This window comes from Alligator sinensis, unplaced genomic scaffold (assembly GCF_000455745.1).
Source record: "Alligator sinensis unplaced genomic scaffold, ASM45574v1 scaffold250_1, whole genome shotgun sequence".
In the NCBI taxonomy this organism is placed as follows: domain Eukaryota; kingdom Metazoa; phylum Chordata; order Crocodylia; family Alligatoridae; genus Alligator; species Alligator sinensis.
This window is the reverse complement of record NW_005841888.1, coordinates 3,049,784-3,076,614: the sequence shown is the minus strand read 5'-3', so window position 1 is coordinate 3,076,614 and position 26,831 is coordinate 3,049,784. Positions and strand designations below refer to the sequence as shown.

Genomic DNA, 26,831 nt, shown 5'->3' with positions numbered 1-26,831 from the left:
GTAAGAATGGTCACTTACGGTATTGTTCAGATACTGATATTGGGACCCATTTTGCTAAACACTTTTGATAGTGATTTTGGTGCAAGAACCAGATGCATGTTTCTGAAATTTGTGGATGTCAGTTTGGAAGTATGGAGGGGGATAGGATTATTACACAGGAGGAATTAGATAATTTTGTAAATCTGATTAAATGAACTGGTATGAAGTTTAATAATGCAAAGTGCAGTATCATGCATGTATGGATTAATACCAAGAATTTTTGCTATAAACTGGGATTTCATGGATTGGAAGAGGTGGAAAAAGAGAGTAATTATGCTGTATTAATCAATCAGGATGACCATGAGCTGCCAGTATGAAAAGAATAAAGTAATTTTAGGATGGCCCTTTTTATAGAGACAGGGGATACTAAGGATTGTGCAACAGTATGTATAAGACCCCCATTAGAATATGTGGTATATTTTGTGTCACCTGTGTTCAAAAAAACATAAAATACACCAGAACGGGTGCGTGGAAGGGCTGTAAGGTATGGAGTATATACCCTGTGCGAGAAGATTAAAAGAGCTTGGTTTGCTTAGCTTGGCAAAATGATTTCTCTTTATAAATATAGTTGTAGGATGATTATTACAGAAGAGCTTTGCAGTTTTAAGGACAGCATTATTACAATAACAAATGGTTACAAATGGGTCATAATTATTGACTGAAAATTAGGAAAATGTTTTTAACCATTAAAGGAGTGAACTTCTGGAGCAAACAGCATAGCAAACGCTGAATTACTGTCAATAAGTTTATGGAGGCATAATATAAAAGGATAGAGGTGTACCAAGTGTGTAATATGTTATAATTACAGTGTTTGGTATCCCCAAGAGGAGGTTGAAAGGAAACTTGATCATCTTGTGGGTTGCCTGACTAAAGGCTTTGCCACCGAGTTACCTTAAAACGGGCATAAAGGCACTTAAAATGAGAGCATTCACCCATTAAAAGGTGTTAAACTGTGACAAGTACCCTCTAAAGGTACTCTTATCTTTTAAAGATAAGCTACTCAAAAAGAGGCTTATATAGGTTTCCCTCGATTTATGAGGTACATGCATTCCTGGAGAATGGCACATAAATCCAATTTGCATAAAGCGAACCCATTTTATAATGTAACAAATAGGGATATGTTCCCATGGTGGTGAGGGAGGGAGGGAGGGAGTGAGGCTGGGACTAGGGAAGGGGCAGGGGGAGGGGTGCTGTGCAGCCTGTTGGCAGCTCATGGGGCTGCAGCAGGCAGCAAAGTGGCGGGAACTGTGAGTGGGGCAGGAACTGTGAGTGGGTGTGGGGTAGGTGGGGCACAGCTCTTGCTGCTACGTGCATCCTGGGAGTGCTGTAGGATGCGGGGCTGCCCCAGGCTCTTCCTGAGGGGGCACAGGCCCCTGGACCTGCGTGCAGGATGATAGCAGGCTGCCGCTGCAGGCTGGGGCTGGTGGTAGCACCAAGCCCCAGCCTGCAGCCAATGCTCGGCAGCCAGGTTACGGGGGGCTATGGTGAATTTTGGGGTGGCAGCAGTCCCCCTCCCAGCGCTGCCACCACCACCCACCTGGAGCACCGGGAAGAGCCTGGTGCCACTGCTGACCCCAGCCTTGCTTGCAGGAATGAGGCGGTGGTGCTGGGAGGGGGGCTGCTGCCACACCAAAATTCACCATAGCCCCACCAGCCTGACCGCCAAGTGCCAGGGAGAGCCCAATGCCACCACTGGCCCCAGCCTGCAGCAGCAGCCTGCTGTCATTGCGCAGACCTGGAAGCAGCTGACACCACCTGCCTGCTTGGTGCATGGCATGGTGCAGCCTAGGGGCTGTGTGAGTGGGGATAAGCAGAGCCCCAATCACATAAAAGTGAATTTACCTCACATATAAGGAATTTGGGGTAGAAAAAGGGTGATCGCATAAGAGCGAATTTGCATATATAGAACCCACATAAATCGAGGGAAACCTGTATTGGAAATGGTTTAGCCACAGTGTTCCAGGCTATTGTTTGAACGTTCAGAGGAGGTAATATGATTTACTTTCATTCCTGTAGCATCTCAGGATGTAGAGCTCCCAGCCACTCTACCTGTTCCAACCCTCCAAAACTCTTGTGGTCCCCTCTACCCCCTTCCTGTTAAGAGCGACTGCTTTAGTAGCTTAACTGCTGCAGACAGACCATGGAGTCAAGGAAGCCTACTTCCCCCAGCTGCATGGTCTCACTGCTGGAAGGCTCAATTTCAGTCAGAGCAGAGAGCCCTGGGGAAGTGTGCTTTCCTAGAGTGTCTGGTCTAGCTGAGCTGTGGCTCTGGGCTGAGAGCAGGGCCACCATTGTGTCAGTTTCAGCAAGACCAGAGAAGCTGGGGGAGGCAGCTTTCCTGGGGCTCTTCGGTCCTGGTGAAACTGACGTGGTGGCTCCATGCTGAGAGCAGGGCTGCTGGGGCTTAACCTCTGCTCTCAGTGTGGAGCTGCTGCAGCGTCGCGAAACTGGAGACCAGGTGACCAGAGAGAATAGAGACAAAAAGATAAGAGACCAAGCAGCTTCCTAGGGGCTCTCTGGTCTCACTGATCCATAGCCTCTCTATGCTGAATACAGGGTTCTTGCCTTATGCTCTGGAGGCCCCACTCTCAGTAGTAATTGCCAGATCAGTTTCAGTGATACCAGAGAACTCCAGGGAAACTGCTTTTGAGCTACAAATCTCTCTGCCATTCTTCCACCTGACTACTGTCTTTGTGTCCCTGCTTGCCAGGCCATCTAATGGCAAGTCAGTCATGCAGGTCTGAAACATGGAGCCTTCAACTGTGTGACTGCTTTAAAATCACCCTAACTTTATGATATCGTAACATTCCACTATTTCTGGGATTATATAGGTAACCTATGACAAAGCCATATGTGGGGAATGGCTGGTAACACCGGATTTCTTGCCTTCACTGACTGCACGATTTGGAAGCACAGGGTGAAAGAAAATGGTGTCAGGATGAGGTTTGGTTTCCTGGTTGCAGTGGGAATTCCAGCACTGGCGCAGTTTTTTTGCATTGGGGTATATTGTATTTGAGTATTCTGGGGCTCTGTATTTTGAGGATGTGCTTTAATTTGCATTAAAGGATGCTAGTAAGGAATCTTCAGCTGGGTAGTTGTGATAGTCCTTCATTGATTAGCTTTCTTTCCCTTGCTCACTCTTCTGTCTCTGAATACGGAATATGCTTATAATGTTTGTTGCACTTTACTTTATTAATCCCATGGTTCAAATTTTCTGCTGGTTGCCTGCAGGGACTAGGAAGACATTTTCTTTGGCTTCTGGCTTTTAATCTTGTGATTTGCTTTACACTTGAAGCAATGGCTAGAGATGGGAGACTGACTGTACTGTGTGGGTGATCCTAATACTTAACACCCTCTCAAGGGCAGGCTGGTTGGTCTTGCTCTCTTACAGAGGGTTTAACTGATTGCCGCATTTGGGTCAGAAAGAAAATTTCCCGAAGGTCAGATTGACCATTCAGTTTTTCTGCCTCTCTTTGTATCAAGGGGCATGGTTCAGTTCTGAGGATCACCTGAGCAGATTTTACTCCACAAATTCCTTGCAATTGCACATTTTTCTTTTCTTCTTTGTACTAAAGATCCTAATTTGGGAATGGGATTCTTTTTGGCTGTGGTATACAGGAGGGCTGGAGTAGGTGTCTTGAATCTTCTTGGACAGATGTTTATTATAAGCTTCTTTGCTGCTGTAGGAGAGTGGACACAGATTCAGAAAGTCCCTAACAGTGTGGGACTATCAGCTATCCCTTGGACTGCAATAGCTACAAAATTGACCATTTTGTTTTCAATCTCTTTTTTATTGCTTGGGATAGCTCTGAGTATCAGCACAGGTGACACATCTTCCTGCAGACTCAGGAAGGCAGCCCTAAATCCTATTATATTAATTTCACATTGGAAGGTTATATTCATGTCCATAAAGACTAGAAGCATTTTTTTTTAAACGAAGACTTGAATTCATCAAAAATTGATAACTTCTGTCAGGAAGTCTCCCACTGAGAACTGATGCTATTTATATGTAATGCGTATATACTTTTCTGCATGAATACACACTTTACATCTATATTCTCATTTAAAAAATAGTTAAAAAATTAAATAAGGAAATATTGTAGTGACCAAGAGTTTGTGTATTATATTCAAATGGTATTTAAGTGTATTCCTGTTATTCCTTGAGACTTTTAAGCATGTAATTTAAAACACAGAAGGCTAAGAACATAAGAATTGCCGTTTACTGGGTCAAACCATAGGTCCATCTTGCTCAGTATCCTGTGTCACACAGTGGCAGAGAGTAGATGCTGAAAGGGAGAGTGAACTGGGTATGACCAGGGTATTTTTTCCCCCACTGTTCCCCTCACACTTGCAGCCTCCAGCATTTAAGGTCTAGGAAGTCCAAATTCAGGAGCTATATCCCTAACTCCCAAGCAAAGAGGCAAACACACAACACATTTATATTAGTGTAATCTGCCTTTATACTGATGTAAATAAGAAGTGGACACACAATGTTCTCTCTGCTCCAAGTCAGTTGTTAAACTGGTATACAAGCTATGTCTCCATAGCTCTAGTCAATCTCATCTTTCATTGCAAACTATTACTAGCTACCCACACATCTAGTGGTGAGGTGGGGTATAGCGCCTTCTGCAGGCACTAGTCATCTCAGGAGATTGATTTGACTCTTTCTGTCCAAAGCAAGGTAAGTTGCACAAATATTAGCATATCTTTTCTGCATTCTACCTTGTTACCCTCAAACTGAAACACTGTGGCAAGGTATAATCTGTCTTGCTAAGCAGGATAAGCAATTAACATTCAAAAGTAGTATCCATAGAGCAGGTAAATGCTTCCTAATGACTAACAAGAAGTGCAGCTACCCAAGTTTAAATGCAGCAATTACACAAAATCACAGGTATTTTTTGAACGCATAGCTTTTATGCTATGTGGGCAGGTAAACAAATTAAAAATCACACAAATGTAAATTTTAAATGGCTTGAGGGACCATTTCTCAACAGACACGTAAAACAACAATGGTAACATAAGAAATGCTTTTTTCTATTGAAAATAAATTTAATCCAGGAGTAGATTCTATGAATGGACTTCTGGCTCTCTCCCTGTGAACATCTTTCTCCTACCTCTTGAATAAGTTTCTTAGGAAAGCCAGTATTACTTAAAACAAGACTGTGGTTACATCTGCTTTACACACACATGCACAAACCCCTTTTTTGATATAGCTACAGTATTTCACAATGCTAAAATATGTTAATTGTTGTGGGGAAGTGGCAATTAGTTACGTAATCAATGCAAGCCATGGGCTTCAAAATATTTACTAATTAAATAGGTAAACATTAAGTGTATTCAAGATAATTTGTCATTGGAGGTGGAATGAATGCATACTGTACAATGTTCCAATGAATATAATTTAGATTTGAACCATAAAAAAATATAAATGTGATCTGTAACTCGGTTAGCATGTTACTCTTGGCTCCCTGCCAGTATGCTTTTAACAGTTTCTAAGGACAGTACAAAATATGAATAGTAGTATCATTCAAAGACATACAATAGCAATATAACGATACATAATGATCAGCCTGTAACAAATTAATAAATAAAAGATTAACTCCCCTCCCAACAATAATAAGCACCAAACATGGACGTTAATAGCAGTACCCCTCGCTTCCTGCTTTGAGATCATTGTTTCACTGCCCTCTCACTGGGGCTGACTCAGAGTTTACTTGGATCCTCCATTCTAGGACTGTGTATAGCTTTGCACAGCATCCCCATTTGGGACTCATTTCAGGCTAACCTCACCACATGTATTGAGTATGGTATGACTAAGACCCCTCCCCCCATTTTGAAAACATAGCTCTTTAGTATCATGTTTCCCATCTGTCATTCAGTAAATGTACTCTCTCCCAGGTTGGAGCTAGATTCTAGTTTCTATCCTTGACTGGGACTGCTTGTGTTTTGGAATGGTAATGAATCATGCAGCAGGAGCCTGTGGGCAGCACATGCTGGAAGGAGTGTTCTGGCACCCTCTGAAAGCACTTCCAGCATGCACTGGCTCAGTTTTCCTGCCCTGGGCATGCATGGACTAAGCCATGACATTGCCTGTGTCTCTCAGCCTCCTGGGACACAGGGACATCCTGATACTCTGCAGCCATTGTACTCCCTGCTGCAGCTGTGGCTGGCTGCTGTTGCTCTCTCATCTTTGTGCACCTGCACAAAGGTCCACAATCTCTTTCTTATTTTTTCATTACACAATAAAGCCCTGACAAGGAGCATTAAAAAAAAAGTGCTATATTACAGAGTAAGTGATCCTGCCTTTTACCCTTCCATCTTGCATTGGTATATTCTGCTGCCAGAATGCCCAAGCAGGATATCTAATAGGGGAGGGCTTTCTAACTGGAACTGTCCAACAGAGACCACATTCTTTTTTGAGACACTTCTGTGAAGGATAATTTCAGAACTTCTGCCAGATGTATGATGAAGCAAGATGGTTACTGCAAATGTTCTAAATGTGCATGAAGCACAGCTTGGACACTTACTGTTTGGTCTGTCAATGGTGGAAGCACAATTTGTTTTTCTATTTTGTTCAAGACTAATTTCCAGAGCTCTTTCAAGACCCGTTTCAGAACTGTCTTCTCACAGATTTTCGCAGAGAGACTTAACCTGGAATAAAATAAAATACAAACTAGTGTCCAAATCTAGCATTAAGACCTCTAATGCGCTGCATTAACAGAAACTCAGAATAATGGACACATTGTGTTAGAATTCTCTGACCCACCCCACCCATAAAGAGCTTTTCAGATTTAATATAATTTCATAGCATTATTCATGTTGATTTTTTCAAATATTTAGAATTTCCTCTTCTGAATTAGAAGTAAGCATTTCATGTACAAATTAATAGTTCATTTTACTGGTTCTGCTTAATGTATCTGATACAACATGAACATATATTTGCTTAAAATACAAAGTATGCTGCAGTTATGTTCAGAGGTTAGTACAGTTAAAAACCCTAATATTTCAAGTGTCGGTATGAGAAAGACAAAATTTATCTACTGTCCTGTGTTTCTCCTAAAGTGTCTTGTGTGAGAGAAATTTTGGGCTAGTTCCTGGAAACACTTTCTCCCATATATATATATACATTGCTTTGAAATTCAATCAGACTACCTGGTAGTAGGTACAAGGCAGCAATAAATATTTGAGGCCTACCTCCCTGCATTGGTGATATGGTATTTAAGAAATCATCCATAAAACATGCTGTATATGTAACCCCACACTATTGCAGTGGCCAGAATTTTTTTAAAAATCACAATATGTATATAGGTGTAGAGAGAGTCATAGTATTATATAGCTAATTATATGATACTGGGGATATACAAATCACATCACAGATATATAGATATATCAATTAATATTTCTACCATGTTAGTAATAAGGCACATGCAAAGTAATAGTGACAGAAAAATAATTTGAAAGAAATCACATCTTTGCAAGACAAGTGATACTTCTTAGAAGTGTTTTATATTGGTTCCTTATTTGTGTATGTATTTGGCCTGAGCTAATTTTACAGAAATGTTTCAAAATGGCAGTCTATTTATGTGAGTAACATTTAAAACCTCTTTCTTACTATTACATTCTTTTATTTAATTATAACTCAAGGGAAGCATGTTAAGTACTGTATCTTCAGTAAAGTAGAAATTTTGAATAGGCTTTAAGAAAAAATATATTGGGACATCCCCTTTATCACCCCGGCACAGATCATGTGTACTTTTGCCTTGAACCTTCTTTCAGACTTTTAAAACAATGTATTCCTTATTACAAAGAAATTAAGATGAAGAAAATCTATACTGTTTAGGAGTAATATGTTAACCCTGTAGCAGTTTTGCACAGAGGACTAGATTAATGACTAGGAACAAATGACTGACATGTAGATACAGCTGCTGAAAAAATTTCTGCTAGGGTTAGGAATCTTGGTTCTGTAGCTGTTAGTGCTGTAAACAGAATCAGCCCTGAAAGAATAAATTAAGGAAAAAGAATGAGCTCTTTCATTGCTGCCAGTTACTGAGCTGCAATACCAACTGACATAAGCAGGATGGCCCTCAACTTTCCAGTTTTCATTACCCATCTTCCTCATTCATATATCATGTATTTTACTAAATAGGCAGTCTACACAAAATAAATAAAACTATTCTATTTCTATTTCCATCCCCTCCTAAGTCTATTCCTACCCTACATTTGAGAGTGGAGCCTTCAGCACTGATAGCTATATGCAGGCTATAATTCAGGTACCAGTAACAATAAAGAACTGGTGACATTGACATTGGTGCAGGCTAGAAACCTGAGTCAGGGTCAAAGGCTGGTTTGCACAGCCTGAACTGACAGCTATTCTGCCATGGTTTCACTAGGGAAGCTAGCTAACTAGGCACACTTGTAGCAATCCTACCTCTCATGGAAGTATAGGCATAGACTTAGAGCAGGGGTTGTCAACCAGCGGTATGTGTACCCTTGGGGGTACTTGGACCAGTCCTAGGGGGTATGCGCAGGTGGGCAGGCAGGGATGGAGTGCCATGGCCTGCTAAGAGCAGGGCCAGGGAAGGGCAAGGGCAGTGGTGTCCCTCTGCAGAGTGGGGCAGCTCACACATGGTGGCTGCTGCTGCCACACACCAGCCCAGTGAGTTTCCCCGCCCCACAGAAGGGCACCACTGCCCTCACCCCAGCCCGGTGAGCTTCCCGGCCCTGTCCCGACCCTGCTTCTGGGAGGCGGCAGTGCTCCATCCCCACCCACCCACACACCTGCCCATGCGCCGTCCCCACCTCCCAGCTCAGCATCCAGCCATTTGCCACCCTCCCTCCATCCCTCTCCCCCTCCTGCTCAGCATCTGGCTGCTGGGAGAAGTTAGACTAAAAAAGGTTGAAAACCCTTGACTTAGAGTGTGGACAGACACAACAGTTAAATTGTATAAGATATTTTTATGTGATTATTACCTCTGCCTGTTGCTATAACAATGTAAGTGCAAGCAGTGTAACTGTTACATTTAAGATTAAAGTTAAATTAATTTAGCTCACTATGTAGAACAGTTGCATTGAAACAGCTGACATGCTCCTGAGTAGCAAATCTCCTTCTGCTTCTAAAACGGCAAAAAGTTATATCTGTCCAAAACCTTAGAACTGCATTCAGTTTCTGCTTTGCTTCCTCCCCTAGCATGAGCCAGGTAATCAAAGTCAATTTCACCTTCAAAGTGGTACTTAAGTAACTGCAATTTAATGCTTATGTACAATTTCAGTTCCACATTACTATGGTGCACTATGGCTGTGTAGCTGCTCAGGAGGTGATAAGAATTCAGGCATGCCTGTAATGACATATAAGTAAATCAGTCCCAAAACTCTGGTCTTTAAAAAGCCATGACTGATGGGAATTAGGAGGAGAAGGAAAATCATCTTTTAGCCCAGTAGCTGGGCCACTTGCCCAAGAATCAAGAAACCCAGGCCATAGGCCCTGTTGTTCCCTCAGGGGGTAGGGTTTGAACCTGCATCTCTCATTTTCTAGCAGTGTGCTCTAATCAGCATCTGGAGTAATGGGCTTCTAGTCTCGAATGAGGTAGAAGCCAGCTTGTTGATTTTTTTCCTCCAGTCTGCCTATGGAAGCTGGTCCCTGGACAGCCAGGAGGAGAAGAAACAAGCCAAAGGGAATGTGGCTTATGGTGCTCTAAAAAAAAAATGGGGGTCTTGGTTCTAGCCAGGCACCTGCTCCTAAGGAAAGAGAAATTTTCTAATTTTATCCAGTGAAGGTAAAATAGAATTTAACCTTAAACAATTAGAAAGAAATAGAGACACACAAAAATAAGTTGGATCTTATTACTTAGTTTACATGCCCTTCAATAATCCACACCCTCCTATCAAGGATCATGCTCAAGTACATGATGTTTTCAAAACATAAGCTGGCCAAAGCAGCAAGCCAACACACAAAATTCACCAACATGCCAAACAAAAATGTATATTAGAAGCAGCCTAGTTTTCAGAGGTGCTGAGAAACTTCAGCTACAATCAACTTCAATAAGAATGGAAATGGAGCCTGTACTTTTCACTTTTAGACATGTAGCATCAGTATAAAGTAAGGCCCCAGAGAAAGAAAAGACAATTATGAAATGATCCTTTCCTTTAAGACAGATTTTCACACTTACAATAACAATATCAGATAATCCTTCCATCCCTTGAGCAATAGTTCACAATTATTAGTAACCCCAAAGCCAGAGCTTTCCCACAGTCGTTAGAAATGGCTGTGTCAGTAAGGCAAAACTAAGCATCAAAACAAGCTATTATCAGGCCTCAAAAAACTTGGTTAACTTTTGCAAATCTATTTTTTATGCCAACACCCTGCAGCTTGTGTTAAAGCAGTGGTTAAACACAAGACATATTGTGAAAAGAGTTGTCTTGAGGATTTCCAACCTGCTAAAAGTGCAGCAGTACTGTTGTTCCTATCACAAAATCTGTTCCCAAGAGATTTACAGCCCAATTTATTTTTAAAATGTAACATATTGCATTTTAATAAGTGACTCACAGCTGCTATGACAAACAGCATCAGATTTAGCCATGTACTGCTGAAATAATGACTTGGACAACATCATATATGTTTCATTGAAAAAGGGGCAAATCTTTTCAGTGGATTCAGAGGGTGAGGCGCATTAATATACGGTGTTAAACAGAGAGGCCAAATGTGAATGAGTGATGGACGAATGTAAGCACTGATTTACTTCCTCACATTGCCTGCCTACATCAGTTTCTGCAAGTAACAGTGTTACACAGATGCTAGTGACAATATAAGCTGAAGAAAGGGGGTTGCACGTGCAAAACAAGAATATTTGTTGCGCTCACAGACCTCTCTTTCTTACTGCTGCTGATGGATGAATAAAATAGAAGAACCCAGCTTGACTTTCAGAGGCCATGGTGAATTCGAAGATGCATTTTTTTCCCATGGAATATCCACAGTGCTAGTTGAATAATCATTTGTAGGACAGAGCTGCATATTATGTGGTGATGCAAGCATTAGGCAAACTATATGCATTGACTGTGTATTAGACACTTTTTAATACCCACATACACACAAGAAAGAAACAGGAGAATATATTTCTAAAGGAAAACTTAAAGTAAATGTTATAAATATATAAAGTATACATTTTTAGTATTGTGAACATATAATATTATACCATAATCTTATTTTTAGCTAATAGTCATGTTCCAGTGTTAGATGTGTTCCAATACTACATAGACCTGTGCATGTCAAATTGTAATCCATGGAACACAGCAAATCAGATATTCAGTTTTACTTACGTTTTATCCAGGAAATCCATAAGAGGTCGCAGCACAATCTCAGCATCCATGGCTGCACTGTTTTTATTGGCTGATATATTTCCATTTCCTCTCATTTGATTTAACTCAAAACTCATCTGTTTCACACAGCCCTCTATAATAAGTTGGAAGCTAAAGGGGGAAAAAATAAATAGAAGACAGAAAGAGTCAGAGAGAGGTTGACCACTTACATCCTACCATGTAAGTTTCATCAATGAAATAAACCCATTTGTTATCATATATGAAAGGTACAGCATGTGTTAGAAATTGAAACTAACCCTGTCTGAATTGTATGAATTAACACACAGAATCATAGAAAGTGAGGGTTGGAAGGGACCTCAGGAGGTCATGTAGCCCAACCACCTGCTCAAAGCAGGACCACCCCAATTAGCTCATCCTAGCCAAAGCTTTGTCTAGCGGAGTTTTGAAAACCTCCAAGGATGGAGCTTCCACCACCTCTCTGGGTAACCTGTTCCAGTGTTTTACTTCCTCCTAGTGAGAAAGTTCTTCCTAATATCTAGCCTAAACTTCCCTTGCTGCAACTTGAGACCATTGCTCCTTGTTCTGCCATCTGCCACCACTGAGAACAATCTAGCTCCTTCCTCTTTTGAACCCCCCTTCAGGTAGTTGAAGGCTGCTATTGAATCCCCTCTCAGTCTTCCTTTCTGAAGACTAAATAAAGCCAGTTCCCTCAGTCTTTCCTCATAAGTCATGTCCCCCAGCCTGCCCCCCCCACCCATCTTTGCTGCTCTTCTCTGGACTCTCTCCAATTTGTCCACATCCTTTCTGTAGTGGGGGCCCCAAAACTGAATACAGTAATTCAGATGGGGCCTCACCAGTGCTGAATAGAGGGAAATAATAATTTCCCTTGACCTACTGGCAATACATCTACCAATGCAGCCAGAGTCATCCTGGGGGGAGGGGGGGCGCAAATTGGGTCAACTGCCCTGGGCCCCGTGCTTTGGGGGGCCCCATGGAGATGGACAGAGCAGCTGCAGCAACTCTGCACCACCAGCTTCACATCCAGCTGCTTGCTCCCTCCCCTCTCCGCAACAAGGGCACACTGGTGGTTCATATTCAGCTTATTGTTTATTGTAACCCCCCAGGTCCTTTCCTGCACAACTGCTGCCCAGCCAGTAAGTCCCTGTACTTGTGCATGGGATTGTTCTGTCTTAAATGCAGGACTTTGCACTTGTCTTGTTGAACCTCATGAAATTCATTTTGGCCCAATCCTCCAATTTGTCTAAGTCTCTTTTAAATCTTAGCCCTACTCCCTATCGCTTGCTGTCATCTGCAAACTTGCTCTTGCTGACAGTGCACTCTGCCATCTTCCAGGTTGTTGATGAAGACATTGAAGAAAACTGGCCCCAGGACCTACCCCTGGGCCCTTCACTTGATACTGACTGCCAACTAGACATTGAGCCGTTGATTACTACTCTCTGAGCCTGATGCTCCAGCCAGTTTTCTATCCAACTTACAGTTCATTCATCGAGCCCACATTTTCTTAGCTTGCCTGGAAGAATGTTGTGGGAGACCATATCAAAAGCCTTGCTAAAATCAAGGTATACCACATCCACTGGTCTCCCCACATCCACAGAACCAGTCAATTCATCACAGAAGGCAATTGGGTTGGTCAGGCATGACTTGCCCTTGGTGAATCCATGCTAACTGTTCCTAATCACCTTTTTCTCCCCCAGGTGCTTAGAAATGGATTCCTTGAGGATCTGCTCCATAATTTTTCCAGGGACTGAGGTGGGGCTGACAGTTTTGTAGTTCTCTGGATAATCCTTCTTCCCTTTCTGAAATATGAGCACTATGTTTGCCCTTTTTTAATCATCCAGGACCTCTCCTGATCAACATGAGTTTTAAAAGATGATGGGCAATGGTTCTGCAATCACATCAGCCAACTCCCACAGCACCCTCAGATGCATCCCATCTGACCCCATGGACTTGTACACATCCAGATTTTCTAAGTAGTCCCTAACTAGTTCTTTTATCACTGAGGGCTGCTCACCTCCTCCCCAAACTGTGCTGCTTGGTGAAGTAGTCTGGGGGCTGACCTGGCCTGTGAAGACTCAGGCAAAAAAGTTATTGAGCACTTCAGCCTTTTCTGCATCCTGTCACCAGGTTGCCTTCCCCATTCAGTAAGGGACCCACACATTCCCTGATCCTCCTCTTGCTATTGACATATTTGTAAAAACCCTTCTTATTACCCTTCACATCCCTTGTTAGCTGCAACTCCAATTGTACTTTGGCCTTCTTGACTTCATCCCTGCATGCCTGAGCAATGCTTTTATATTCTTCCCTAGTTATTTGTCCAAGTTTCCACTTCTTGTAAGCCTCCTTTTTGTGATTTAGGTTACTGAAGAGTTCTCTGCTAAGCCAAGCGGTCTTCTGCCATACTTGCTAGTCTGCACAGTGAGATGGTTTGCTCCTGCACTCTCAGTAAGTCTTCTTTAAAGTACAGCCAGCTCTCCTGGACTCCTCTCCCCCTCAGTCTGGCTTCCCAGGGGATCCTGCCCATGAGTTTCCTGAGTGAGTCAAAGTCTGCTTTTCTAAAGTCCAGGGTCCTTACTTTGCTGCTCTCCATCCTTCCTTGCCTCAGGATCCTGAAATATATCATCTCATGGTCACTGCTGCCCAAGTTGCTATCCACTACTACATTCCCCAACAATTCTTCCCTGTGTGAGAGCAGCAGGTCAATAAGAGCATGACCCCTAGTTGGCCACTCTAGCACTTGCACCAGGAAGTTGTCCCCAATACTCTCCAAAAAAATTCTGGATTTCCTGCGCATTGCTATATTCCCTTCCCAGCAGATGTCAGGGTGATGGACATCACATATGAGAACCAGGGCCTGTGATGGGGAAACTTCTACTAGTTGTTTGAAGAAAGCCTCATCCACCACATCCTCCTGGTCTGGTGGTCAGTAGTAGACTCCCACCATGACATCACGCTTGTTGCTCTTCCCTTTGATGCTAACCGAGAGACTCTTAAAAGGCCTATCTCCAGATTCATACTGGAGCTCTGAGCAATCATATGGCTCTTTTACGTAATGTGCAACTCCTTCTCTTCTCCCCTGCCTGTCTTTCCTGAACAGTCTGTACCTATCCTTGACAGTGTTCCAGTCAGGCGAGCTATCCCACCAAGTTTCTATTATTCTAATTACATCACAGTCCCATGATTGTAGAAGGACTTCCAATTCTTCCTGCTTGTTTCCCAGGCTCTGTTCATTTCTGTACAGGCAGCTGAGGTAACTAGTTGATTGCCCTGATTTCTCAGGAAATATGAGAGTATCTCCCCTGTTGCCCCTTCCTGCTTGTACTTCCTCCAGGTCTCCTGTTTCCCCATTTACCTCAGGGCTTTGGTCTCAATCCCCTGGTGAACCTAATTTAAAGCTCTCCTTCCTAGGTTAGTGAGCCTGTCTGCAAAGAGGCTCTTCCCTCTCTTCATCAGATGGATCCCATCTCTTCCCAGCAATCCTTCTTCTTCGAAGAACATCCCATGGTCAAGGAAGCCAAATCCCCACTGGTGACACTAGCTGTGCAGCCAGGTGTTGATCTGCAGGATGCTCCTACCCAAGTCCTTTCTTTTGACTGAAAGAATTGATGAGAACACAACCCGAGCCACAGACCACTTTACTCTTGTACCCAGAGCCCTGTAGTCACTCTTGATATACTCAGGGTCTCCCCAATTTCATTGGTGCCCACATGGATGAGCAACATGAGGTGTAGCAGTCAGAGGGCTGGATGAGCCTCAGTAGTCCCTCCATGACATCTTGGATCCAGGCTCCGGGCAAACAGTAGACCTCCCAAGACAACAGGAAAGGTTGCTGGATGGCTCCTTCCATCCCCCACAAAAAGGAGTCTACAACCACCACCACCCATTGCTTCTTCTTGGTGGCGGTCATCTCGATCCTTCCCAACTTGGTGAGGCCTGGCCTGTCTTTCTCCACCAATGAAACATGCTCCTTTCTCTCTGCTGCTAGGGCTGCATATCTGTTCTCCAGATGAATGATTGCTGGTGGAGGTGAAAATCTCTGCTTGCTGCCAGAATTTACAAGCCTCCAGCTTGCACCATCTTGGGTGTCCATGTCCTCTCTCTTTTCTGGTGCTGCATCTGGCTTTTCTTCCTCCACAGTCTTGGAGGTCTCCTCCAGCATTGAGTCAATGAACGCCTCATGGCAGAGGATGCTTCTGAGTCTCGCCACCTCCTCCTGTAATTCTCTTGCCTGTTCCCTGACAGACACCACCAGGAGGCACTGCTCACATTGCAGGCAGTCCCTGACCTGGCCTTCACTGGAAGGAACCTGCAAGCCGCAGTCCCCACAGCGCCAAACCTGGACCTGGGTAGAAGTGTTAATGGTGAGCGGTCCAGCCAGGACAGAAGCCTCACAGGTGCAAGCTGAGGCAGTGGCATTGGTTCTGGCAATGCAACATCCTCCAGCTATTTTCCTGGGTCTCTTTATCTGCCTTCTCTCTCTTACTGCTCTTCTTCCAAGCACACCTTCCCTAGTGAACTTGGCTGGAACTGGCCTGTTTATTTTTCATTGGCCCTAACAGGTTCCTTTTTTTCTTGCTTCCTTATGCCAAGCTGAAAGACTTGCCCCTAAAAAAAGCAGGGGAGAGCCCACAAACTGCCCTGCGAACTTCCTGCAAACTATTTACCCTGTTCACAGCCCCTGTTTGCTGGCTTCCTGGTCACCTGGGGAATCTCCTTTTATACCCTGCTGGGTCTGGATTGGCTCAGCCCCCTTGTTAGGGCTTTTGTCAGGCCCATCATATAGTTCATCTAGAATTATTTACTGTTGCCTTTGTGTTTTTCTGTCTTACTACATTTCTCCCGTTTGATATTGTCCATTTCATTGTAGCCATTCTAGCGAGCATTTTCTGATGGAAAATATACATATTGAAAGTGAATCTGAGTCTTTAATTATAGCATAACATACTGGTAAGGCAGACATCATTGCTAGTCCAACATGATCACTCACACTTTTAGTTTTGATGGATGGGACTGCATATTTAGGCTGTATCTTTGCACGGAATTTAAAAAAAAGATATTGCAGTTATTTTCTATTTTTGGTAAATTTGGATTAATTTAATTCAATTAATACATTTAAAAATACAAGACTAGATATTCAGATACCACATTTGAGAAGTAGAACAAAGCTAAATATTTGTTGTATCCACACTACAGCAAGACAGATGCAGTAAATATGATAACCAGTCGTAAAAGTTATCATAGATAAATAGAATAGGTAAGTTTGAAAAAAATAAGGAAGAATATTGGGGGAAAAAAGAGAAGCATTAACAGAATTAAAAATCAACAGAAAACTATGAAAACCCCAGCTCACCCATCATGAAAAATCCAACACAAAAGACACATTAACACATTTTATTGGTAAGCAGGAAAAGGTATATAACAAGTAATCACACACCAACTTTGGAATAGCTTCCCCATTAGATAACAGATTTCCATAGTACAAATATGAAGAAAGGGATGTCTGTAAATAAATAAATAGCACTGTTGCATCTCAAATTAATCAAATAAATGCATTTGATTGCCAGAGATGTTCTTTTTTTTCATATATCCTACTAGTGGTTGCTGCTTGTAGCTATACATAGTCCCATTCTTGGCAAATTGCTGCCCATGCTTCTTATTAGTGCAGTGCAAACTGTTGCTTAGCACAGGCCTCTAAAGGAACAGGTATGACTCAAAGTACTGGAAGGTTTCCTAGGGTTTTCTTCAGAGTGAAGCAACAAAATTGAGGTGATCGTTTGCAGGTTTTTGGCTATAGGACATAACAAGCATAACATATCAACATTTGTATGAACAAATTTAAGGGAGAGAATAATGCATGAAGCATGAATGAGGGCCTTTGAGCAACATGGTTAACAACATTATTTATGTCAGCACAGTCCTGGGGAGAAGGGTTATAGGCTTGCTAGTGCTTTGTCTCCTGGCTTGTCTACAGAAGAATGCAAAACTGGCCCCAAGGATCACAAGTTCTTGTTTCAACAATGTGGCTATAGATATTTTCTTTAAACTGAAAATGTTATTTCACACAGAAGATGATACCAATTTTAGAAAAATTCAATCCTGAGGCGTCATCTATTTGACAGTGACCTTTTAAAACAGGGAGAGAATAGGCCAAAGGGAACCAGCATGGGTATTATCCACGACTTAATTCTTACCTTACATTTTCCCTTCTTGCTAAGTTACCCCATTTTCAATATTATTTGCCTCATCTCATATTATTAATGAACTCAGGCAGTCATGACTCTTTCAGTAAGTAATCTTCAACTGTGGTTTATTTAAACTTAGTACAGCATTCTTTTTATGCAGTTAGGGAAAGCGCACACACAAAAGGAAAACAATTCACCCAGATTGTTCATCTTTAGCATTAGCTGTTATTGAAAAATTAAACATGTCACTCACCTCACTACAGCAAGGGAGCAATTCTCACAGCCATTCTCTTTTGTAAGCACCTGAATACTCTCTCTTTCTTATATTCCTTTCCAAGCAGAGGCAAAAGCACCTTTATACTTTTTCAAAACATAGCAGACAGATAGTTGGCATGCTACCACCCTCATTCAGGTCAGCAGCATGCACACTGATTAATGAATAGATCTGAGAGTAAGGCTCACTAGCTGATTCCTGCAGAGTAAATGATCCAAGAAAGCTATGCCTAGTGACCATCAGAAGCAGGCTTAACCAGCAGCCTCCCTGGCTGGGGCAGGCTACTTCTGAAAGTTGTTGCCTCAGGGAATCAAAACACCCGCACATACACACAGTAAAAAGAAGCTGACTGTGGTATCTGGCAAGAGGAAATGAGACTTTTTTTATCTCTTGAAGCTGGCAGGCATGTCTCTTTAATACATTCATGTCATCACACAGCTTTAGTTTCCTTTGGAGGTGAGGATACTACTGCACATTTCCAATTGCTCAAACATACACACACACAGGTATGTAGGCCATTCTAGGTGAACAGGAGCAGGCTGTAAAAGCATACAACTGTCACCAATCTAAATCAATTGGTTACATTTACATAAGGCACAGTTCTTTGTGGTTTGAGGCACAATGGACTAACCATAACAGGAAGTCACCATTCACACAGATTTTTTAAATAGGTTTATTACCTTGCAGCATAGGTAATGCTGAGTTCATCCAGTACACTACTGAGTTTCACCTGAAGTTCTTTTAGGACAATGCTAGCTTCTGGATCCAGCTGCAAAGATATTACAACTAATGTTATTTTTTTCTAATCTGTTACAATTCATGACTAGGATTGGGCATAACATACACATATTAAATTACACTACTGGAAAACAAACACAGAAACACCTGCCAGAATACAGAATTTGATTAATTAGCTTCCATTTAAAATTACTGTAGCATTGTATTAATGTAAAGGAAACTGTCCAAATTGAAATAGTAAAGAATTACCAAACCACGAGACAAAAAGAAATATTAGCAGCACTGCTGTCGAGTGGTACAGAAGGCACCAACGTTCCACAAGACGATATGAATTTCAGAAATTACCTAATATATACACTAGATATGCCAAGACGGTGTATGAAAAGTCTATGCTCATTCTTAATACGCACTTGATACGTTTTTATTTTTGTACATAGTCCTCTTTTGTAAATGGCATTTTTTTTTTAAATGTACTTGAAAGGTGTTTCTAGAATGCTTCCATTAATGCAGTTTAGAGTAGAGCATCTGGCAATGAGGAAGATAGCTTAAGGACTAGTCATGCTGTTTCTACTTATAGGCTATAAGCAGAGGGAATCCATTAATTTTCATTCTTTCTTTGCACTCCTTAAAGCTATTAAGAGGCATACAAACTATAATAGCTTTAAGTCTAGCATAGTGCAATAAAATTCTGTGGTGGCTAGTTCTATGAGGAATGGGGAGAATGCTGGCAATTGATACCAATATTTCTTTCTCATCTCAGGAGGAAGTGGAGTGCAGGAGAGACAATTAATTGTACATTAAGATCTCTTCTCACACATAGGGGTAGGGATCCATGCACAGACATTTACCTATAAAGGCGCACATAGTCTTTCAGTTTTGATTGGCATCCAGTATCTGTTATGCATTCTTTTTCAAATCTTGTTTTGGAAATCATCATATAAATGCTCTTGAGGTAGAAAAGTTAGATTTTTTTGTCTTCTTGAATCTTGGGAGTTTAGCAAAAATGTTTGCGATCATCATAGGACACACAGGACTAAAAGAATTTCAGGATCAATCATTTTTAATATGAATTAAAAACTGACATACTCTTTTTGAGTTTTCTGTTTTAAAATGTTCATAAATAGTTTTCAGTGGTAGGCCCCAATTTTTGGATCCAATCCTGTAGTAATTTTATTGCAACTTACTGAATGATTTCAAAGGAATTTTGCATTTGGAAAAATACGTTATCAGGTTAATATCTGTATTTTTTAAATGTGTGTGTAGGCACTTGCTGAGTGCTTGTCGCTCTGTCTTCATGATACCCTGGTGAAATAGGTAAAAACTGTCATCCCCATTTGAGAGATGAAGAAACTATGGCATAGAACAGTTAGGGGAGTTGCCCCAAACCACACAGAAAATCGGGGCATAGAAAATAACATAGATTGGCGGATTCCTGTTCCTGTGCCTTTACCAAAAGACCATCCTTACTGTCCTTATAGGGAACTAATACAACAACAACAGCCCATCACAATAGTGTATCACTTTTCCCTGCATTTTTACCAGGATAGAAAGTCAGACCTTTAAATTAAAATTTTGACAAAAGTCTGAGATTGGCAAGAAATTAGATTGCCATAAAGGCCTCAATCCAGCATAGCAAATACTTAACTTTAATTTGTTCTTAACATGAATAGTTCCAGGAAATAGGTCTCCTCTAGGCTTTAAACAATTTTGTATTTAAGATTAAGAAATAGGTATGTGTTTGTTAATGTTATTAATACAACCTAGGGACACTAAGGAAGTTATGAGCCCAAGCAAAAGCCCTGTAAACACTTCTGAAGCTACAAGAAGTCCAAGGGTAACATTTTCCCTGTGTTTGACTTGATGGCAACTTAGAAAACCAAATGGAAGAAGTAGAATGTCAATCTAGGTGACCGAACAGAGTATCACCAAACAATACACTTGTCCCTGCTTCTACAACTGACTGAACAAAACCCTGGAACAGGAAGCTTATATTGAAATCCTTGTGCCTTTGACTCATATCTAACTTTTTAAATTTGAGAAACTTGTGTTAACGCTGGTGCTAGTACTGCTGGTCCAGGTTGTTCCATTGCACAGTGCAGAGAAGCTTTTTATTTCTCTTCCTCCTGTTCCTGCTTCACGGCAGGAAAGATCCCTGCTTTACGTTCCATGAAAACTTTCCAGATTATCATCTTCTCTACTTGGCAAGACTAAGATAAGCAAATTACTCTTACTGAAGGATTCAAACCGGAAAGTGATGGCTCAAAAATACAAGGAAGTTCCTGTGTCTAGTAATTTATATTTAACAATGATTCTGTTTACAGGGTGGTCACACCTAACTTCTTTCCATTCTTGCAAATATTTGAGTGATCAAGTTGTATCAAAATAAAGCAAAAGTTAAACTTGTGAATATTAACAAATATCAAATATTAAGTTGTACATATGAACATTGGCTAGAATACAACAGCCAGGCAGAGTGCACAAAAGCCTTGCCAGAGCCCTACAGCACAAGTTGGAAGGCCTCTTCAGCTAGATCCATTGAAGCTAATGACATTATTTTGTACTAAAGGTATTTATGATAACTGATCAATTCAGTTTATTTTCTAAATTTATCTTGAAAGGGCCCTTCTCAGCCAAAATGGGTTTGTACATGTGAATGCTACTATTTGTCTGTCCACAGGTGTTAGAGTGCATACAAGTTTTAAAATGCTTATAAAGTGTTTTTGCTTACAAAGTACAAAAACAAGTTTGTTTGTGTACAGTGAATAGAAAACTGGGCTTTGTATGAATGCAGAGGTGATGATTATCAATAAATGTCAATTTATTATCTATAGACATCAGAATGCAAAGAGAAATGCTAATTAATTTTTATAGGCTGTATATCTAGAGGTAGTATAATGTGCTAAAGATTATAGGATAACATTGCCTCTAGGTACCATCATCATCATTTCAGTCTCATGTGATGGCACCCAACCTTATGAACCTATAGGCTGCATGAATGGTGTGAGCTCAGTCCATGGGGCACATCGCATACGGAGTCAGTCCGTGAGTGTAGTCTAGCACACTGGCCCAACCTGAGCACTTGGATTCAGTTCTGCACCAGCCTGACCCTGCATACTTGGATCCAGTCATTCCCCATGGGCCTGGAAATCTGGCAATGGAAGAATGGCAATATTGCCACATAATTTCCAGACCTTTGGAGAGCTCTTTGGGCCAGATGATGCAGCTTTGTGGGCTGGATCTGGTCTGTGGGCCAGGGCCTGATCTAATATGCTTCTGGGACAAAATAATATGTGGAGCTGGGCCAAAATGGGTTTGGCATGATTCAGAGGCTTGCTTTTTACTCACTCAGGCTTGAGCCTATAAATGCTAGCCAAGTCCTCAGCATAAATCTGAGTAATTCTCAAATAGTAGTCAGTGATTTGTTGGATGCAGAAGTATCCAACGTTCACCCCTGCTGTGCCATTTGTTGGGATCACAGGTAGGGGTGGTGGTGTATGAGGCTCTGGTGAATCTACCGTGGTGGATCAAAGGATCCTCCTGTATAGGTGACTTCTTCAATGCCTAGCTGTTTCCAGGGCAGCCATGTGCTGGGTTGTAGCATGAAGGAGCCAGAGTATATCTGAGCATCAGGACCTTTGTTTTATGCATAAGTCAGTCCACGGGATTGTTAACATGCAAACAGTGAATTATTAGCTCTGATGCATTACTCATAAAATGAAGTAACTGAAGAAATAACAGTCAGGGGAAATGGGAAGCAATTACAATACATTACTGCTTCTTCCTTACCTGTTCTAAGACACTCAAGTCCAATATAACTACATTTTGAGAAGGTGGCATAATACTGACAATATAAAATCACAACAAGTTTTTGTACTTATGAAAGGTCTATTATTTTGACAGCATGTTCAACAAATTGTACTGATACACTGTATATCAACAATGCTAGGTCATAGAGACTAGCAAAGCAAAGCTTTTAAGTAAGGAATGTGCTATACTGAGGTGAGAATGCACTGAATGAATCAAGCTAAAAGGCAGTAAGACTTGTGCTGATTTGGCATTACAGCATAACACAGTGTAGTAATAATACCTAGCTCTTATATAGTGCTGTCCATCAGTAGATGTCAAAACTCTTTACAAAATAGATACATATTTTCAGACTCATTTTATAGAGAAGGAAACTGAGGCAGAACAAGGTACAGTGCCTAATTCCAGCAACAGGAATCGGAACCTAGGTGTCCAGAAATCTGGTTAAGTGAGGTATCAATTAGGGTTCACTGCCTCCCAAGAAAGTAGTAATAAATAGGACAAATTCTTCTGTCATGAACATTGTTGTTAGGGATAACAGCTGTAATGTCAGGCAAGCGTGCTGAGCATTGGGTGGGGTAAAGAGACTACAGGCACAGAAGATGTTTAGAAGATACAAAAAACACTTTCTTTTTACTAACTTTACTTGTACTAACAGTTTAAGAAGACTGACTCTTACACTTTTAAAGTGGCACAGACCTCAGTCACCTACTAGCATTAAAACATGTATTTCAGGGACCAAACACATCACTGATGTAACTATCTAGCCCAGATATCCGCATCCATTGGGACAATGATCAGAGCGTAAGAAAACGATCAGAAACAACTTCTGAAGAATTTGGGAAATAGTTTTCAGAGATACCCAGAATGCAGCCACTCAGTTTCTAATCTGTTTAAGTGAAGATGGGGTTATAAAACTAAAACATTGTGAATGAAGCATCTCTTTACTTAGATCATCTTCATTCAATACTGGGTACCAGAACACCTTGTGTACAGATACGTGGATGCCCAAAATTAGGAACTGCCTCCTCCAACCCCCCAGACTTTATCATATTGGATCCATTGCATACAGCTGGAAGAGATGGAAAGCACTATGTTTGAAATGCCCCAGGAGGCATGCTGAGAATGAAAAAATGTCCCCCCACGCTGCATATTTGCAGTGTGGGCTGAAAACGTGGTACCTGGATGTCCAGGTTCCAAATAAAAACACTGGGGAGCAGGGCATGGTTCCTCACTGTGCCCTGAGGCATGCCGGGGCTCGGACCTCCAGTGACACTCTGGCATCCAACTAGAGCATCTCTATGGTGCCCCCTGTTGCCCTAGCACTCTGCATTTGTATGCAGGTAAACAGAAGCGGTGCAAGGTTGACCCAGGAGCTGTCCCCAGTTAGTAGGGACTGGGACCCGCACTGGGTCGCAGCCCGCCATGCAGGGCCCAAAACTCACCCTCACAGTAGCAGCGAGCATGGGGTGCTCAGGGCCCACTGCTGCCAGCCCCCCTGCTACATGGCATGGCCCAATCGGCTCACAGCCAGCACCGCTCGCGCTGCTCATCACAGGACCAGCCCAGCTCACCGCAGTGCCACTTGAGACCCTGCCACTTCAGGAAGCATTGGGGCCACCTGTGCTGTCACCTGGGGGCCAGCGCTACCCACAGGGCCAATGTGCCTCCGAGCCGGGCCAGATCCATGGAGGCAGGACCCAGCTCAGCAGTGATGGGACTGACACCTGGGGTGCAGTGCCACTCAGTCTGAGCGGCCCAGAGCTGCCTGACAGCGTGTGGCACTGTGTGGTACCCTGCCGAGCCAGGTCACACCTGTGCAATGTGGCAGCAGCAGTGTGGGTGTCAGGCAACCGGGGCTGAGCTCCACTGCCCTGTGTTGCGTGGGTGAGCTGTGCCCTGAGGGGCTGGGGCTGGATAGGGGGCATGTGGGCCCTGCAGGAGGGAGGTAGGGGGCACCTTGTAGGGGGCAGGAGACCCACCCCTCCTGAGCAGCCTCCCCATACGTCCCCACCACACCCACAATCCCCCCAAAAACCCCACACCCCCAAGCCACTCCCACAAACTCCTCACCTACATACCTGGTCTTGTGGGCCAGGAGTGAGGGGACTGGATTTGGCTAAATATGGTACATTTTTTAAGAAGGAGTGAAAAATAAATATTTAGTCATCTGAGTAATGTTATGCAAATTAATATTTGCTAGATAAACTGTGCTTGTAATTTTAGGAGTTAACAACCATTGTCAGTACTAAAAATGGCCAACGTAATGAGATTCAGGAGATTTAAAGATTGATTAGACAATAGATTTCAAAAGATCCAGCCCACACACTGCAATGAACAAAACCCAAACAGTGGAGAGAGAAAATAAGTCTGGCCCTGTTCCATTTTTAAAACAGATTTGTTAAATTACTTCCCCCTTATTATTTAATTTTCTCTCCTGGTAGTCTGTTCAACCCAGAATTACTTTTCCCTAAAAGAAGAAAAACTCATAGGGCGCATCTAGATGAACATGAACATGCTTCTTGCAGCATCTCAAACTCCTTTGAGACAATGCAAGACACATACTGGGAACAAAATATTTGCAGCGTGGGCTCAAAATTTGATACCTGGAGATCTAGGTATCAAAAAATACCCCGGGGAGTGGGGGGGAAAGAGGGCAGGGCACAGTCCCGGATCATGTCCTGAGGAAACCAGAGACTCGGTCCTTCACAGAGACGCTCTGGTAGCCAGCTAGAGCACCTCTATGGCTGGCTCTTACCCTGATGCTGAAGTATGCTGCCTGCCCGTGCAGGGCAACTAGCAGTGCAAGCTGCAGGGACCTGGACCGAGGCTCCTGATATGTAAGTAGGGGGTTCTGGGGGCTGGAGAAGCAGGGAGGGGACCATGGGGCCTGGACCCAGCCCCTTACTCACTCCCCCAGCTCCCCGATCACTTCCTCAGCTCCCCAATCACTCTCCTAGCTCTCCCTTCACTTCCCCAGGTCCCTGATCCTTCCCCAGCTCCCCACCACTCCCCCAGCTCCCAGATCCCCCCCTATTGCTCTCCCAACTCCCCACTCTTCCCCCAGCTCCCCAATCACTTCCCCCCCGGCCCCCAACCCCTGCCCCCACACAGCCCGCAGTCACCGGCACTAGCAGTCAATTTTGCGTATTAAAATTCTACTATCATTCTCAAACTAACCTAATAAAATACATTTATATTGAATCATCCTTTTTTCTAATTTCCTCAGTCAATTGTGATGTTCTATTAAATTATGAACATACAGTCCTTTTCTAAAAAAAATGCACCCATTGCCTTTGCTAACATGACTTGGTATGTGTAAAAGAAACTAGATGTCAGGACACTGATAAACCGTTTTTGTACTGGGTGTAAGGAACCTGGCATATACCCTTCATGTCCATATCTCCCCACAGGAACAATGAGAGCTGCTGAATGCTGACAGCTTGAGGGCTCACTGACAAGTTCCCTTGGGCGCAGGGGGATGTAAGGAGGCCAGTTGCCCCCTGGTTGGAGAGTATGAGGTTTCTTTGGAATGCTACAGCCAGGGGGCGGGAATGCCTGTACACCTCTGCAGTGCTTTATTTTTGGAGCACTACAAAGTGCGGAGACACCAACAAATGGTGATAACTCCTGCTCAGAGAATGTAAGATGGGGCAGTAAGAATGAGATCCTGCAGGATGCTGAGCACTCAGGCTCTATTTCAGCAATGCACTTATGTGCACAGCTAATGAGAGTCTCATCAAGGTAATCAGAACCATATGTATGCTTCTTATAAGCTTCCTTTTTGTGATTTAATTTACTGATGAGTTCGCTGTTAAGCTAAGCTGGTCTCCTTGAAAGTGGAATCTATAGATAATAGATACATTATTTTGTCTTCTTTATTTTCATTATTGTTATTATTCTTGACTTATTCAATTGCTGTACCTAATTGCTGTTCTAGTCTATGTTTTGGAAAGAAACACAAAGAAATCAGCAAAATTCACAGCAGTTTTTCCTCATAGCACCACTCAGCCATGCAGGCTTGTGACGTATGTGAAAATAACTTAGTGATAATATTTGGTCACCTTCATTCCAACAAAAAACAAAAGGGCGCTGAAGCAAACATTTCTACATGTATGTGAAATCATGTGACTTTGAACTGAAAAAATATTGGGCTTCAGATACCTTTTTCCTGACATTTTCTCATTTTCTTTGTGACAGATGAGTCTTATTTTTACTGGGAACATTTTTTGTTTTAAATACCCTTCTTGCTGGCCTGCAGGGGAGGCAGGGAGCTCATCTGTATTTCTGCAGTATGGATATTTATATTGCTCTCATTGTTTTAAGTTAATGCCTTGTGGCACAGTGCCTACTTTTTCCTTTGTTTTATGAGGATCCTTGCCCCACCAAAGCCAAGAGGCTAGCTCAAAACATAGGGACTATTGCTTGATTATGCCATTTAGATTGCACAGTTTGACAGACAA

The 26,831-nt window shown here is 42.5% G+C and overlaps 1 protein-coding gene across 2 annotated transcripts in view; it reads right to left on the bottom strand.

Annotated features, from left to right (window-relative positions):
• The window catches only part of UNC13C (unc-13 homolog C), a 523,785-nt gene that overhangs the window by 61,904 nt on the left and 435,050 nt on the right, over window positions 1-26,831 (bottom strand). For both annotated transcript variants that reach the window (XM_006017955.1, XM_025197084.1), the window contains 3 exons: window positions 18,507-18,595; window positions 11,353-11,502; window positions 6,567-6,690 (listed from right to left, as the gene is read on the bottom strand). In XM_006017955.1, coding sequence (XP_006018017.1) covers window positions 6,567-6,690; window positions 11,353-11,502; window positions 18,507-18,595 — 363 coding nt within the window. The remainder of the gene's footprint in view (window positions 1-6,566; window positions 6,691-11,352; window positions 11,503-18,506; window positions 18,596-26,831) is intronic.